Source organism: Haliaeetus leucocephalus, unplaced genomic scaffold (assembly GCF_000737465.1).
Source record: "Haliaeetus leucocephalus isolate CR32 unplaced genomic scaffold, Haliaeetus_leucocephalus-4.0 Scaffold195, whole genome shotgun sequence".
NCBI classification, from domain to species: Eukaryota; Metazoa; Chordata; class Aves; order Accipitriformes; family Accipitridae; genus Haliaeetus; species Haliaeetus leucocephalus.
The window spans coordinates 1,264,647-1,283,020 of NW_010972631.1; the positions used below are offsets into that span (position 1 = coordinate 1,264,647).

General features: G+C 43.3%; 1 protein-coding gene across 2 annotated transcripts in view; it reads left to right on the forward strand.

Moving 5' to 3' along the window:
* The first annotated feature begins 14,152 nt into the window (after positions 1 to 14,152).
* Positions 14,153 to 18,374, forward strand: part of GABRR1 (gamma-aminobutyric acid (GABA) A receptor, rho 1) — a 29,645-nt gene continuing 25,423 nt past the window's right edge. For both annotated transcript variants that reach the window (XM_010565697.1, XM_010565698.1), the window contains exon 1: positions 14,153 to 14,274. In XM_010565697.1, the coding sequence (XP_010563999.1) occupies positions 14,153 to 14,274 (122 nt within the window). The remainder of the gene's footprint in view (positions 14,275 to 18,374) is intronic.

Below are 18,374 nucleotides of genomic sequence, written 5' to 3' on the forward strand. Positions count from 1 at the left end.
ACTCCCCTGCTACACCAAAGTACACGAGCAAGACCCTCAAAAGCCACATGTATACTAAAGAAGAGTCTCCCGGCCGTGGGGGTTTTTTTGCATGAAAAAATTATTCCTCCCCTTAGGAAGAATTTTTTTGTATTGCTTTTACTGCCCCTTTCCTTTCCACTCCTGCCACGGCTTGCTCAGTGTGACCAACCCAGAACCAGCCCCGAGCTGCCCCCCAAACCCCCTTCACCTCCTCCCCGACCCACCCTGGCCCCCGGGCGATGATGCTGGGGCTGCACAGCGTGGCCATCCCTGCCAGGTCCTCATCTGCTGGGAACCCTCTTGCCAGGCAGCCGGGAAAAGTAGCTGTGGAGCTGCTTGTCTCCAGCAGGTGGGAGCCTGCCTGCACTGCTGCTGCCTGCCTGCACTGCTGCCTGCCTGCCTGCCTGCACCACTGCCCACACTTCTGCCTGCACCACTGCTTGCACTGCTGCCCACTTACCTGCTCGCTTGCCTGCACTGCTGCCTGCTCACCCACAGACTACCTGCACTGTTTCCTGCCTGCCCGCAACGCTGCCTGCACTGCTGCCTGCCTGCTCTGCTGCCCACATGGCTGCTTATACCACTGCCCACCTACAATACTGCCTGCTCTGCCGCCTGCCTGCACCGCCGCCTGCCTGCACCACTGCTTGCCTGCCTGCATGACTGCCTCCACCACCGTCCCCACCACTGCCCACCTGCCTGCACCACCGCCCCCACTGCTTCCCATGCCACTGCCTGCCGCCTGCACCACTGCCCGCATTGCACTCCAAGAGGCAGAGCGCCAGTCTGGGTCGGCGTCGCTTCCCGGTGCAGCTGCCGGTTGCAGAGCTTGAGATTCTGGCAAAGAAAAAGTACCGAGCTGGTATTCCAGATGGAAAAGCACAAGAAAAATAGAGTGAACAATAACAAATATTCCCCCTTTCTTTTCCATATCAACTATGTCCCTGCACCCCAATAGAAATAAAAATTGCAGATGATCCTGTTCCCCTGGCTGCAATTACAGGAGCAGCCACAGACTTCAGTGCTGGGTGTAAGGCCCAACTCCCATCCCACCTCATCCCCAAAGGTCCCCAAGGCCAGTCCCAGGTGGGACACAAACAACAGCACTGGTGGCACAGCGATGTGGACACACGTCCCGGGGGACCGGCGCCTGCTCAGGGCTGTGTTGTCCTGCTGCTGCTGTGGCTCATTCACTTCTGCATACTTTGGCTTGAAATGAGAGCAAGAACTTGAATTAGGAAGGTAAGGTGCTGGCTGTGAGCGGGTAAAGCGGACAAACATGCAGGAAGAGGACAAATGTGCAGAAAGCAATGATGTGAGAACTTAAAACAGCCATAGCAAAAACTGTGTTAATTACGTTTGTGCCTTTGTCGGGCTTTCCTCTTTTATGTGTATATCTAATATGTTTTAAACTCTACCACTCTGCTAGTGTGCTTGTAAGCAGGTGTACATCCAGTTTTCTCTATTTTATCTGGAAATAGAACTATGTAAGATAAATGCTGCCTCGTCTATCTGTTCCCCCTCAGTGAGCTGCTGAGACCTTTCTGATGGACCTTTTGTGCTCCGGTCCCCCTGGTGCTGCACCTCATGCTCGCTCATACACTTCAGTGGCTCTTTTCAATGGCCTCCGCACATCATTGCTTTAGAGGGGTGTGCACAGATTCATATAAGTGGCATTGACCTGGTTTGGAAGGGAAAAAAAAAAACAATAATGAAAACCCGTGGGGAAGGTAAAAAAAAAAAAAAAAAGGACTGGCCTTTTCTGTAACGTGGCTCACCTACCACATTACAACCCCACTGCTGGACCCCTTCCTCTTCAACATCTGGCACTCTGTTTTTCCTATGCAGCTTCTGCTCGAGGCAGGTCAAGGCCTCTCTGACCTTGCAGAGCTGGATGTCCCCTGCTTAATCACTGCTCCCAGGTCAGCGCAGGAGGCACTGCTTTGCCCAGTAGTGGTGACAGCACGTTCAGGAGGCTTTTGTGTTTTATGGGAGGCATAGACCTATTGTCAGTGATGCTGGGCAAAAGGCAAGTGGCAATAGTCACAAACTGCAGCAAAGTGCAAGGGAAAAGCTGCTCAGAGAGGCTGTGAAAACTTCACCCTTGGAGGTGTCCAAAATTCAACTGTACAGGGCCCTGAGAAGCCTGATCTAAGTTGGACCTCCCAGGTTTAAGAGCAGAAAGTACCATCAAGACTTTTTTTGTAGATCATACAGGAAAACAAGCCTGCTCTTCACTGTATGCTCATCAGAAAAGAAATGCAAACGTCAGGACTTCCTCTTAAGGCTCAGTTCATGCTTGTATAAAGATTCATATATTCTTGCAAACCAAAGGAGGAATTAAATCCATGGCATGGGATAAATACATCAGCTCTAGACAGTGGTTACGTTACTAAAAAGTTTGGCTCCCAAACAATTTCTTAGAATAGCAAGAAACCAGATACCAAGGCTGATGGTCTCACATCTGAGCCCCATTGCTTTATGACTTTGATGTGAAATGAGCCTGTCGAATACTTCAATAAAGTCTCAAGAGATCAATGATAATTTGTGCTGCAAAAGGAACATCAAAATGACACCAATAAAAAATTGTGAATTATATGAAGACTGAAATTAATAAAAGCTCTGTTCCAAACACAAATCTGTGACACCGCTAAGACTTGACAGATAATAGCTGCTTCTGGCCATGCAGTCTGGGAAATGACAGGATTAAAAGTCATGACTTGGTAGCTCTGCTGAATACCTGAGAAATCTCAGCAGCCTCCATGGAGGCAACACGAGGAGCAGAAGAAGCTAAACTGGCCAAAGGGGCACCTCCTAACTGTGAGCAAGCTGCCCAACACCAGAAAGCCCACCCTGATGGAGCACCTATAAGGGATGGATAGCACTGTGCATATCACCCTTACCTAGACAGACCCCACCATAAGTGGAACCAGACGCTGCCATCCAGCCCTATGGCTTTGCCACACAGTGTTTCATCATACCTTTCTTGCCCTTTGCACCATTTTGAGGTCCACTGAGAGCCCAGATAAGTTTCATTATGCAGCCATCCTCTTCTGCTAACAGGGAGTGACATCAGGTAAAGATCTGCTGGTGCTGATGAAACTTGTGTACCTGGGGAACCTGCACAAAGTTTGGGCTGTCAGATACACTGCTCCTAAGTGCTGATGGGCTCATCAGTTGTAAGTGGCTGAGAAGAGAGGTCTGTGTTGGTCAGGCAGAGGATCCCTACATTTAACAGGGATGTGAATTGCTCTCCCTTACTAGTAGGGCATTGGAAAAATTAGAGACTAAAGAGATTGCTAATGGTGCTCTAGCAGGTGACTTCTTTAGTAAAGGCAGACAATATTATCACGAGGTGTAGAGTATTTGGTAAGACCTCATTTTTAATATTTTGAACAATTCTGGTTACCTATGTTGAAGAAATATGCATGTGAACAGGTGCAGGTGTAGGGAAAGACTCCTAGGATGGTTAGGGAAATAGAAACGCTGTCTTACAAGGAGAATATTAAAGAGCTGTTCTTCTTGAGCCTTGCAAAATCATGGCTGTGAAGGCATATGATTGCTGTCTGTGGACATTTCAGGAAGGATAAATACCAGACAAGGAGAATTACTGATCTCAAAGGGTAAACTGATACAGGTTTAAATGAATAGAGTTGAATAATGCAAAACTGGTAACTAGAAGATTTCTATCTATCAGTAAAGTTGAGGGCCTGCATTACCCACCAAGAAGTGAGGTCAGAGAAGCTAAAGCATTACAAGATGGGGCTTGATGAGTTTATGGAGATGAGTTTGTAGGCTTTGGGCATCCATTTGCTTGGTTTCTTTAGAAGGGTGCTGCAAGGAAGGCTGATGGTAAGGGAAGCTGATGGTTGTTATTTGTTTAGATTACATGGATTTAAGATACATACTTCAGTATTGAGCCGATCACCTTCAAAGGCTGGGACACTGCCATGCTTGCTCTTTTTCATAGATTTTACTTGGGTGAGAGAAAGGCCAGGGGGGGGCTTTGGTTTTGTCTTCTGATTGATAGTGCAGCAGTGATTGGTGACAGATGGAGGCAGGACATTGGGCACTGAGGTGTCCTTTTTAGACTTGTCCTGAACAAGCTTTTATGTGTCTGCTTGATGCATTTTTTATGTGTGTCCAGGATTAGCCTGATCACCAGTTCTGTAATCTGAAAAGAAGTTTTCCCTTGGGTCAGACTGGCAGAACAACTTGTGGGTTTCTTTGGGTGGGTTTTTTTGGTTTTGTTTCCCTCCGTGACACGAGCCACTTCCAAGAATGGTCTGTGCTGACACATGAGGGACCCCCTCATTCCACAGAAGGACAAGCAGGATGCTCTAATACTCAAGAAGCTCTACAGACATACTAAGCTTGCTCATTTGCCAACGGTAGTGATTTCTATGCTACTTATTCATCTGTTGATTCCTGTACACTTGCAATCTCTTGCTGCAAAACAAGACCTCTTATTAGTATTTTATTTCAGTTAAATATTCCAATCAGACTAACATTCTACTAATTACAGTCTTGTGTCTTCCCATATTACACCATATGGTATCTCCAGACAAGGGGCAGAAGCTAAGCTGGTGGAGATACACAATGTGGTTCACTGTGGATTCAGCCCACTATTTGTATAAAGACATTAACAAGAGCAGTAAGACAAACTGAGCAAATGAATGTTTTGCTAAATTGAGATCCTGGGAGACAATAAAGCAGGCAGTTGTTTCAGTTAGAATAAAATTTTTAAAAAGACTGCAAACCCAAGCTGTATCCAGTGCAAGAATTTTTGACAGGGAATTCATTGGTTGAGAAAATGGTCTAAAATAACTCCAGTTCACCTATGTAAATCTGGAGGACAGAGCAATTGAACACCAGTGGTGTTACACTTATTGGCAACAGGCTAAAGGGAGACACAGTGGGGAATGTCAGAATTGACAGAGCTGGAGATGCCGCAGCATATTCATAGAGGAAAATAAAATCTCCTGGATTTCTTTGTGCCAAAAGCAAAAGGTCACAGTGACTTCGGTGAGGGGAAACATGTAGGAAGGCATTGGGACAGGTTGTCCATGGGCATTCAATATATGAGACTCCATCAGAACAAGACAAGAACAGAAAGGTGGGACTTGCTGACATTAATCACACCATTGACTCTGCACACTCAGAAAAACACTCTCTCAAGCCCATGAGGAGGGTCCCACGGCACAGCTCTCTGTACGCCAGCCGGCTTCACTGGGCTGCTGTCCTCAAGAGCGAGACAGCCTCAGCTGGAAGGCAATGCACCTGACTGACTTAGACAGCTACCTCCTGATAAAATGTGCTGTTTCCTAGAAACGCTTCCCCAGTAGCCCCTGATGACTGGCTTGGATGTAGCTGTCCATGCTGCAGATAAGGAATTTGGACAGGCAAGCCCCCCGGCTCCTTAAACGCTGGGAGGTGCAGAGTACTTCGGACACAGTCCAGAGGCTGCCAGTAGACTATGTAGCTTGAAAATGCTTTTCTCAGCTGTCCTGTTCATGTGCTCATCCCTGAATAAATCCAAGATAAGCTATACGGATGCCTCATGTTTGACTGGAAAAGTTAAAAGTGATGCCGAAGCCATATTTGAAATGTGTGAGTCCTGTGAGCAATGGCCAGACAGATCATTTGTGGCTGGCTGGTGGGTCCACCAGATGTCCACCCACAGAAGTGGGAGATTCCAAGAAGCAGCTTACCGAAAACCACTGTGTACCTCAGAGTACATCTACCAAGGGAGAATATTGCGAGATTTGTTTGTCTTTATTTTTAAAAATACAAATTGTTATAATCTATTACTTGTTTAATAACCTCTTTTTGACCAATAATTATGTAAAACTTAACTGTTACAACATACTGCCCTCTGAAGTGAATTATGACTGCCACATTCAGCCAAGGTTGTAAGAGCCAAATAAATTTGTCTTTCAAAAGCACTGTTAGAATTTGCCATGTTAGCTGGTGCCAATAATTGGTAGTTCTGAGCCTGGCTCATTGACTCTTTGCTCATCTAATCAGCTCTTCCTTATGGCACTGGCTATTGGACTTCCCCAGATTTATCCCTGTCTGGGAACTAGCTCATATCCTTCAGAAAATCATACTATCTTCAGTTTAAAAATACACTTGTAGAGAAACAAACTTCATTGTTAATGTCAAAAAAACCCCAAAAATAATTTATTTCTATTTCAAATTTCTCTTCTGTGGTCTTCCAGCCACTGGATCTTGTAAAAGATTTAATAAAGCTTGCTGCATAGAGGAGAACTCTCTCTTTCAAGATTCATGTAAAGAGATAATATAACCTTCATAATCTTACAATATTCCCTTTTTAAACACACAAGATAGCAAATTTTGGCCACTTTTTTTGTCTGGTAAGGTACTGTCCAGCTAGTTTTCCAAGAAAATTCTCCATTGATGTCCAGAATTTCTCCTCCTTACCCTAAAATTATGACCCACATTCTTGACTGTTAGATGGATAGTTTTGCTGTAAGCTGTAGTCAAATGACAATAGTAGTTTCTGGGCCTTTGCCTACGATATTGCATTTACTCCGTGTCAGTGATCCTTCAGTTTTTCTGATCTACTTCGTGCCACTGCAGGCTTATTCAGGAAGCAGTCCGTGTTTTATTTTTGCTTATTGACAAGAACAGAACAAGATAAAGAACCAGTCTCTTTGGGGAGGTAATTGCATTGCCTGATGAAGATTTGCCATTTACAGTCATATTCAATACGTGGGTTTTATCCAGTTTTAAAATATTTGCCTTATTTTCTCTTGATACTGTATTGTTGCAGTTCCTTAATCAAAATGCCATGTGCTGCAACATTAAATGCCTTACAGAAGCACATCGCATAGCTTCATTTCCTCCAGCAAACACATTTTAAATTAATCAAAAAAGGATTAGCTTGGAAAGATCTATTTTTCTTTAAAGCCATGTTAATTGACATTAATCAAATTACCCTCTAACTCTTTATTTATTGAGTGTCATATCAGCCATTCCAATATTTTGCCTGTGATCAGTGTCAGGCTGAGGGTTGTAATTACTCTAGTTGTTCCTTTAATCCCCTCTCAATATTGGCAGAACAACTCTCTTATTAAGGACTTCTGCCTTCTCTGAATTGCTATTGACAGTTCTGTAGCTATTATTCATACCTGCGTTAGCTTTTGCCTTGAGATGACCCCAATGGAGTCTCAGTGTTTGTGTATAAGAATTTCTGACTCATGACCCTTTTTTCTTGCATTTTGTTGCTGTCTTTTGAAAAGCATTTTGAATTATTTCTTGGTTGACAGGCAAGGGCCATTAGCATATTACTACGAAATTCCCCATGTGGGTGATGGAGATGGGCTGCAAGAGCAGTAGAGGAAACTGGAAACCCTTTTTAGCTAGGGTTCTATGTGTAAGAAATGTACTTATTACAAGAAAGAGGAATGGCATGGGCTGGATAGGAGGACTGAGGATCAGAATCTAGTAGTCAGAGTGAAATTAGTCCCTATCCAGGATGTACAGAGCATAATTTCAATCCAGTCTGAATGCTTTCATACTTTTATGCTTTTAGTTCTGGATCTTCCAACAGAGCTAAACTCACACCCTTTAAGGGAGCAGTCCCTCTCAGTAAATGAGTGTACTGTGTGCTCTGGAGATTAGGACGTATGGGGGAGTGACAGGGGAATCCTTAACATCCGTAGCATCCCCTGTCTGCCTCCTCTAGTATATCTACTAATAGCAGACAAAAATACTTTCCAACAGGCTGCACTAGGCACTAGTATGCACGTTTCAATACTGTAATTCAGCCCTCTTAACCTGCCAACAGTAAAGTATCCTTCTAAAAGTGTCTTTTTATCTTTTATTTCTCTTTTACTTTTTAAAGTCTCTTTTTCCAGTTTTAATAGCAGAAAGTCCATGCAAAAAGGTCAGGTGCCCCACGGCTGAGTACACACAAAGCCGCCTAATCCAGCTAACGCAGCTCTGGGAAATTGCAGAAGGGGCTGAAACAAAAGGACACAGCTCAGCACGCAATGCACATAATCTCTCACACAGAGTGTAAGACCACATAAAGACACTTGCGAACTCAAATATGTCTCCACAGGCACAACGACACATCACGTGGAGAGAAAAAGAAACATTCGGTGGACAAAGACATCTCTGAGGAAAAAGCTCTAATGAAACCAGAGTGGTATTAAAGATGCACCTCGTTAGAGTGTAGTAGCGTTGTTACTCATTTCAGCAGTGAGAAACAGCAGTGGAATGCATTAGTCCTGAAGCACTGCAATTCACTCAAGCACTTTGTTTGCTGTAGCCTTTCAGGTTTCTGCCCAGTGCAGGCTTGGCCTATTTCCCTTGCCTTTCATACAGTGCACAATCCATTTAGGGATTTATAGCGGCTTAGAGGCACATGTACAGTGCCTTGCCTCTATCTGATTTTTATTCTGTGATAAGAAGGCTTGAGGTCATGGGTTCATTGGCACTTCTCTCCTCCCTGCCATTCATGTTGCATGGAAATCTAATTTTCATTAGTGTTTATCATTTCTTGAGGTCCACCAACGTCCTCGCCACTACCTGGAGAAGTGCCAGGGTTTGCCATGAAGAGCATGTGAACCTGCTCTGATGTGATATTACAAGCAAAGGGTGCAAGAGAGACCAGAGAGGAGCAGGGACATAAAAACAAATACAATAACAAAGCACAAAAGCTGTTTGCAGTGAAATCCTTGGCCAGTATAAAGTGGCGGGATTCCCATCCTGGTTCACACTTATGCCAACTCATACACTGATTTTTAACACTGAAAAGTAAAATCTTCCTGTTTGGACATTTCCCCTGCCCTGTTGTGACAGCAGCTCCTGGTCTCTGCTCTCCCAAATGCAGCACATCGAGTTACAGATTGGAAAAGAGTATATTTTCCTCTTGTGACTGCAGAGGAAATATTATCTTCTTTCCCTTACTGTGTGGGGTCCTTTAGTTTTAATCATCTCAGTGTAAATACATGTATTCACACTTCTGTCGTCCGCTCAGCTTCCTGGAGAGTTTGATTTCGAGTCATGCAAAGAGCAGAGCTACGAGCGCCGAGAATAGCCACTAGCTCTACTGACACCACCGTAGTGAAACTCAGTGGATATGTCACTTATCCCCAGGTTGTTCAAATTCTACTCATCATCTGTACTAATATCCTCCTCAAAGATGGTCCTATATCCAGCAAACATGAAGGATCCCGCTGACATATTTCATCTTACACAGAGCAAGTGTGGATCTGCTGTGAACATCCCAAAGAATGGAAGCACACCTGTTAAAAAGGGACACAAGTAATGGATTCAGAAACCCCACTAACTTCATATTAAGCCTCATTTTTAAAGTGTCTGACAACACCCATGATTGAAGGCACTAAAGAGGTAAAAAACTATACTCTGACCAGTGCGTCCTGGAGACACAGAATGCTGTTTCTGAAAGAAACATAGCTGCACAGAGGAAATAACTTTCCAGAAGTCAAACAGCATCCTATCAGTTACGCAGGTATCCTTGTGCTCTTCCAGCTCCTGCAAACATAAATCACAACAGGCATACGGTGTCACATTCCCATGTTTGCATTAAAAGCTTTTAGTTAAAGGCAGACACCCATTAGGAAGAGGTTAGAAAATGTAAACACTATGGGCTCTGTTATGGGTGGCTGCTGCAGTCTGATTATAGCTCCAGGGGTGTTTACACAGTGTATGCTGTGTATTACTGCACTATTTGAAGCTTTGGGTAATTAATTAAACAACAGAAGGACTGGTTCATGATTTGTCTGGAGTTATCGTTGTGGCAGACACTTACACTGCATTGTGCCTTGCCCTTTTGGGCACTGAAAGTACTCCTGGTTTCCTATGGTGGCTGGTAGCTTGTGTGACTGTTCTCCAGACTGGACTTCTGCTCCTGACAAGTTCAGCATCTCAGTACACAGCTGACACAAAGGCAAAAAAAAAAAAAAAAGCCTCAGTTTTTCCTTCTGACTGTGTTCTCATTTTGGAGATACATGGGTTATAAGTAGAATTGGGCAAATAGTTGACTTTTCTGTGGTCAAGTGGGAAAACTGTATCTTTGGTTGGCTCAAATCTTGTTTATTTAGCAAATTATAATAATATGGTTGGGTCAAACAGAATGCAATGTTTACTTTTGTGACATTTCTTATCATCCTTTGTTAATGAAAATCAGGAAATACAGGATTAGTGTCTCAAGTAGCCTGGGAAATCTGCATTTAGATGGCCTCAGTAACTAAGTAGAAGCCCAAGGTCTCATTGAACTCCTCTGAGGAACAAAGTGACCGAAGTGATAAAGCCCTGCAGCAGGGAAAGCAACACCAGCTGGTAGGTGTTGAGCGGGGCCCTGAGCTGAGCAGGAGTTGGGGGTGACATCCCTGGGGAGAGGCCAAGCCGCTGTGCATGGGGACAGCTGCTGGGGACCACCCTCCAACATGAAGGATTCAAACCTTATTCATTTCTGCTTGAGCAAGAACTCTAAATTTTTTTACCTTTGTTTCAGCTGTCTGAGATTTTTTTTTTTTTTTCTCATGGTTTATTATTTGCATTCAGCTCCTACTCTAACCCAAATAAGCCTGCTACCCAGCTTCAAGCACAAAAGCATTCCAGGAAAGATGGCTTCACCCTAAAAAGGAAACAGTTGGCCTTTCCTACTGTGAAACTCAACATTGCTCAGTAGACTTCATGTCTACAGTCCATCCCCACTTCTTGATCTGTTCCTGGATGAGCTACTGACTGTCTATAAGGGATTTGTCACAATCAATTCACATTTGGATGGCTGTCTCCTATCCGTAGAACTGGTGTTAAAGTTAGAAAAGTCAAGGGAAAGTTAGGAAAGTCAACGGCATTGTAGCTTTCAACTGACATTTCAAAATTTGCTCCGACATCTGGTGAATGTTGTCAGATGTGGGTGGAAGGTTAGTACTTACATTATTACTAGTTGGGAATCTGGAAAGCAGAGGGTATGTTTAATTTTGTATTTGTGAACACTCATTTGATGGGTGAATAGGAAAAACATGCTGAGGGGTTGTCAAACCAAATAAAACTAAATAATAATTCAAATTTAAAATATTTTGACACAAATCCCTAGGACCCTCCCCCCACATATATCAGCTGATAAATAATAAAGTCATTTGAGGAGACTGCAGTCAGCTCACAGCTAGTCTGCAAACTTTAAAAACCGATGAACTTGTTGAAAAATACTGTTGACTGCAAATCATTCATGCTTTTCTTGTTTGGTGTCCAGAGGGTTTCTATCTACTAAATGAAAATAGTGCTGCACCTTTAATCTCTAGTTGTTCTCACAGAGAAAGCAGGCAAAATTAACTCTCCATCTACTCAAGCTCAAGATTAAGCAAAATTTGAGGACTAATTAAAAATATAATTTGTTCAATTTTTTCTCTTTTATTTTTCATATGTGAGGCTCATAGCCATTTTTTATCTTTTTCCTAGGTGTTTGAATTTTTCACATTTGTTCTAATTCTCATATGCCAACTTTTCACCATTTTTCCTCTGGAAAATCAGAAATAGTGCTGGAAGTGACCCCAAGAAGTAATACAGACTAATCGTTGGTCCTAAGATAAGATCAGCTATACCTGTCTTATTTACTCCTAATGATGGCCATTGCAAACTCTTCCCGTGTAATCTACTGCAATGCTTCCCTGCCCTTACTGGTAGAAAATATTTGTAGTATCTAATCTAGTATTTAACCTCATTTTCCCCTTACTAATCTCTCAGCCCATTACTTTTTGCTCTGTATGTCATGGCCACTTGGAACAGAGTATTTTTCTCTTTGAAGTGACTTTTACACACCTGAAGACATATACCATGCCTTTTCTACCCTTTCAAGCCTTCACTTTGGGTTATGCACCCAGACGGTTCACAGCTTCCTTGCAGATCATTTGCAAATCTTACTACTTTCTTGCGTGTTAGTAGTGAGTCACGGGGAGCTGCTCTGGAGGTACAGCAAGCTAAACCAAGCTAAAGCAAGCAGTTTTGCATCAGTCCTACAAATATTTCATCAAGACCATGCTTCCCTGTCTTGTCTATGAGAATGTTGTGTGAGATGGTTTTGAAAGCTTGTCTATATCTACTGCTTCTCACCAAGCTATGAAGCCTGTTGGCCTGTCAGGGAAAGAAGTGAAGTTCGTTCAACATGTTTGTTCTTTATGAGCCCATGTCTCTCCCTCATCCAGTCACTTTCTTCCAGGAGTTTAGAAGTTGTCTGATGATTTGTTCCAGGATTTTTCTACTAATTGCTCATTTTGAACTTTTCTATGAACAACAATCCAAAAAAAGGGGAATTGAACACATTTTTTTGGCCTTCTCTATATCTTCTTTTAGTGAATTCCCTCTATTCGTGAGAGGATGAATGTTTCCCTCCTCTCATGTGTACCAAGGGACCTCCAGCTTTTCCCAGGCAGCTAAGTGAATTCATAGTTATCCATTGCTTGTCAATTGCTCCTCTGGTGCATAAGCAAGGGACTAGCGCTTCTTAAAAATGCGTATGAAGTAACAAAAATGTATTTCAAAGAGAAGAAAAAGTTCCTTTGATGAAAGACTTCATAAAACTTTATATAGATTATTGCAAAGACTGAGAAGAGTATATCTAATAATACCACAGATGAAAAGAACAGTTATTAAGGTACTTTTTATTCTTCTTGAGAAGGATATGCGAATCAGTGGAAAATGAATGCGGGCGATTTTCGAAGATAAGATGGGTACAACTTCTTTGAACAGCAACAGCGATTAACCATTGCAACAAACTGCTGGTGACTGATTGGCCATCTCTTGAAGCTTGCATGACTTTGCTTAGGAAATGTTTTAGCCCAGAAAAATCATTAAATTGAATCTCAGTTGGTGGAATGAAATTTCAATGGCTTTTGATGTGTTGTTCCTGTGGTACCCGAGGCAGTGTAAATGCTCACTAAAGTCAATAAGCCATGGCAGCTTAGACCAGGCAGAGATCTGCTCCCCAGGGTTTTTAGAAAGAGCTTTCATGAAAAGAGATGGGTGACTTGACAAAATGCTCTAAAATAGAAATCCATGGGTAACAGGCAAAGGCAGAAGAGCCTTGACAGCGAAGGGATGGGACAAGGGTGGTGGTGTCTGCAGAGCACAGGGCAACGTCCCCATGATAAGGCACAAGTGGGACCAGAGCTGTAAGGCCTTGGGGGGAGGCACAGCAGAGAAAGGAGAGTAAACATGGAGCTGTGGGTTATGCAGGGGGGGGTGAGCTCCAAAGAGATGGGCAATGTGGCTGGCTCGACCACGTATTTCTGCCCATGCTGTTTTATTTTCTTTAGCACCAACGAGGATTTTGTCAGCCATATGACACCCAGCACACCAGCCCCCCAAGCTCTCATGCAGGTCTGGCAGTTGCTGCTCTGCTTTGGCAGGATCCCTCCAAACATCCCTGTGCAGAGAGGAGAGCGATCTCCCCCATGCTGTCCTCCCCTCCTTCCTCTACACACTGGGATACTTTCCAGAGACCCCGCTCAGCAGAGCAGTGAGGTACATGACACCAGTCCTGAAAGCACCAACCACTCCAGTCACAGTATCACTGTACATAAAAGTAATGTAGAAAAACACACAGGATCAAAATACTCTTTGCAAAGCTAAATGGAAAAGAGTTTTTGCTGAAACTGATACATGTTTATTAACACTTTTCAATCTATTGCAATGCCTGTAACAAACATCACTGCTACACAGATAAGTTTGGTGATTAAAAAACGACTAATGACATCTGCCTGACCAACTGCACCACTTTGGTTAATCAGGCAGAAATATATATATATGCCATATCCTACATGTACTTGAAAAGGGTTCAGTTTAAACCAATTAATAAAATAGCCTGTTTGGACAAAAATAATTGTTCTCTGAGAATACGTGAATTCAACACTGCTAGAAAATCCCTGCCATCTGACGTAGAAGGATTTATAGGTTTAGTGGAAATTGCTTTCCCCACTGTCCAGATTAAATACTGCAGGATGATTTTTTGTATGAGTAAACATCCTTCCAATAACGATCAGACCGATAATGTCTTAAAAAGAGGAACAGGATCTACATTCTGGTTTTCTTCTTCTTGTATGGACTATTACTGGATACAGAACCTTCAGGTAACATGTTGACTGTCCATAAAATGCATTTTAGCATCTTCCTCCTGTTGTGGGGATGGGTTTTATCAACTGAATGCAGAGCCCACCGACAAGGAAAAGAAATACATGAGGTATACAAAAAAGGGAGGTGAGTCTCATTTTTTTATATTCAAATAGCTACAGTTTGTACTAATGTAATGTTTCAGGTGAAGATACAATGACTAACAGATAATTAGAGTTTGCATTTGCAGACTGTGATCTCTCAGTCAAAAATATTTTCTGTTGCTGTTTTTGCCAATGAATAAGTTTTAATGCATTTTCTACAGTGAAAATCATTGCTCCCCCACCCAAAAATGGGTTTTTGAGATATCTCAAAGTTTGAAAGGGTGCAAAAAAGGTGTTTGCTTATATTTATTGTGGTTAAAATGTGGTAGAGTATTTACATGAAAGTGAAGAGGAAATTTAGTTCCATGAGGATTGTTGCATTCACTGAAGATTAGATTGACTTGAGATCTCAAATGAAAACATTCAGGATTTATTTTATTATTCCCATACAATTTGTTTTATAGAGCTTTTGATAGGAAAAAATTAAAGTGTCTCTGCAAACTTCAAGGCTATGGTCAGTTATCAGAGGAAACAGAAAGAGCATTCAGTGTATTGAATTAAGAGATTTAAAATTCTTTAAAATAATATCTGTTCTTCTCTTTCTCTCTCTCTCTCTTACAAAAAGACTATGTGACATTTTTCTCCCACTATCTTGTAGACAGCCATTTTAGGAGGTTTTGAGTTGAGGAAGGTTTTTGCTACAACTGAATTCTGATTACTTATATTCTATTTGCATAATATTTGGAACTTTGTAGGAGGATTTTTATACTCAGGCACATAACAAGGTACATTTGGAGGAAAAATCCCTTGGGGGTTTTTTGGACAATATAGCTGACACATTTAGTTTTCTGTTCAAATGTTATGTACTTCTGCATGTGACAGACTGAACCTATGTCATTTCAGCTTTGCTATAGTTACTGTTTCTGTTCTGCAATAACTCCATGCCGCCATCAATACTGTAAAGTGTATAAGGATGGAAATGCAGGAATGTCACAGTCCTGAAGAATTCAAACCACTCCTGTTAGCCTTCAGGAAAAATGACTGAAAGGTGGAAGGGATGGAAAGTGCAGTGCCTCTTCATTTTCCTGTAGCCCCTTGTAGCAAGTCAGGGCTACATTACAGAGTGACTGCAGTATCCCAGTTGACACTTGGGGGTCCATAAGCTGTTTTATACACAGGAAATGGCTTTAGCAGTGATGCCACCTTCATGGACATATAACTGACAAAATGGATGTGGTGGCTTTGTTTATGATCAGCCCCCAGGGGATGCATTACCAGAGACAGTACGGATGCAAGACAGCCATGAAACCTTTGTTTTCATTGAAGTTTCATGGCAGTGGCAGCAGAGGTGATATGCTGGCTGTAGCAAAATAAAGGGGTGAGAAGCAAGGTTACCACCATTTAAGCTGAAAAGCATCCAGCAGAGAGGAATGCACACACACAGCCATGTTGTTGTTTAGCATCTTTAATGAAAACTCCCACTCCACCAAACACTTAACAGTGTCAGTGCAATTAAGTGATGATATAACAAATCACAGCAGCAGAGTGTTAAAAATACGTGAAAATGGAAAAGAAATATCTATTCAGTTCATGTAGGAACTACTGCTTCACCCGTGCTTTGTATATACGGTGTAAATGTGCCAGGACAAGCCCATCAGAAAGCCTCGAGGTGTCGTGGCTCTGGGAAGCTGGGTCCACTGCCCTCCCAGCGTGCCCACGCTAGCCTGGGAGGTCATTTCTGGCCTATTTCTGCCTCAGTAGAGCAGCACCGATCCTGAGGAGGGCTGATGGGGAGAGATGAGCAAAGCTGGTGTGTGGCTGTAGGGTTGTCCATCAGCAGCATGGTGCCCAGTTCAGTGCTCACTTTCCCCTGTGATGGGACAGGCCATGAGAGATGAATGGTTTGAACAGCCTTATAATTTGTAAGGTAAAACCAGGACAATTATGGTCATCCGTCTGATTTCCTGCTAAGCACAAGCAACAAATCCTTCTGTATGAATTGTACACCGAACTTCTAATTTATGATAATTACTTTCAGTGTCAGATAAACTCAGAATAGGATCACAAGTATTTTTTAACTTCGGCTTTCAACCATTTGCTCCTGTTCTATGCTAGCTTGTCTCTTCACCATCCAGGTATTTGCAGGTGGATCAAGCCCCCTTTTCATCTCTGCTAAGATATATTCAGAAGATTAAGCTTCTTATATTTCTCAGTGTAGGATGTTGCCCAAGCTTTGACTCAGTCATTTGCTTGTTTTCCTCTGTCCCTTCACTGCTTTTTCAGGATTGACATCAGGACTGGGTGCAGTATTTGTACAGTCTTCACATAGGTGCTGTATACGGAGTTACTCCTGCTGACCTCCTGGGATTGTGGTCATGGTCTCCGTTGCAGCCCTGCAGTGGGAGATTCTGTTTGCCCAACATGACCAATCTTCCGTGTATGGCAGGACACCTCATCTTAGAGGTACAGCCAGCCCTCTATGCTCTCACATGTAGGACCCTATATATTACGCTGCTAATCATAGAATGGTTTGGGTTGGAAGGGACCTTAAAGATCATTGAGTTCCACCCCCCCCTGCCATGGGCAGGGACACCTTCCACTAGACCAGGTTGCTCAAAGCCCCATCCAACCTGGCCTTGGACACTTCCAGGGAGGGGACATCCACAACCTCTCTGGGCAACCTGTTCCAGTGTCTCACCACCCTCACAATGAAGCACTTCTTCCTTACATCTAATCTAAATCTACCCTCTTTCAGTTTAAAGCTATTACCTTGTCCTATCACTACATGCCCTTGTAAAAAGTCCCTCTGCAGCTTTCTTATAGGCCCCCTACATCATATAAGACAGTTTTGAAGTAGGCACACTTCCTTTGCATTTCAGTCAAAGCCAGTGCCTTTTCCATCACAGAATTAGGTCCTGGAAGAAAAACAGAGCAAGGGGGGATGCTATACAACATCAGAAAAAGCTTGCAGTGAAGATTGCTCCTGAACATTTTGCTATTGACTCTGTTTCCCCTCTGTTCAACACTCAACCCTGAGTACCCATTATGCAGAAGTTACAGCAATTGTCTTTGTCACTCCTCTCTAAGCACTGTTATCTCTTATTCCGTAAGGCTTGTGGTAAGGACCAGGATGGAAATCCATCCCTTCACTGCAGCCTTTACCTTCTGAAGAAAGCCACAGACCTCATTGGAGACTGGTAGGGGAAATCTATTTGAAGTGGAAAAGGCTGGCTCCACACCACCGCAGGATGCTCAGGGTGGGTTGATTTGCACCCATGGCCTCCCTAGCCTTCGGAAGCCTTTAGGGGCACAAGACCATCTGCTTGCCCTACTGCCAGGGCTCAGTGCCAGCCACCAGTTTTGGCAGGCGGCGCAGGCACCTGCTGTAGAGACCTGCTACCTTGGGTGTGCTGCCAGCATCCTGCTGTGCCTGACAGACGTGTCCAGCTTTGCTCCTGATTCTCATGGTGCCGCTGACGGAGGAAATGCATAGGCTTTTAGCTTGTTTCTTTGCATGGTGCTGTTCTGCAAGTGCTAGTTTCTTCCAAGGAGACTCACTTGCTCTGAACTCTGCTTTGCAATTAAAACTCGCCATTTGCTCTGCAGTTTTCAGCCCCAGGGCTTGTTCTTTCACCTGCTCAAATTCAGCTGATCCCACAGCTTTTGCACTCTTGCTGGTATGGTGAATGGAGGGCTGCAGCATCAGACACTTTCTCTGTCACAATTTTTGGCACTGCAGGTACCCCAAGGCAGCCATTCAAGCATGAGACACAACAGCCCTGAAGAAGGGTGAGCAGACAAACATGGTTTTGCCCACAAGAGTTCATGTATGCACCAGAGTCTTTGGGGGACTGCGTCTGCATGACAGGAATTTTGCAACAGGTCCCAAATAGTATCTTAAATAAAGGTGATGAGGCTTTGGGACACAGCGCAGAGTGTGACAAGAAAATGGCAAATAAGTGCAGGTCAAAGTATGCATACAGTCACAGTGAAAGCAGCAAAGCAGATAGCTTTATGGCATGGGACTTATTACAGAGCTCTCCAATATTGTAATTCACTGTAAAAATGTCTGTGTGCCAGTCAAAGATTCAACTACTTATTTTTGCTAATCTCCAGGACAAATCACCTCAAAGGAATTTCACT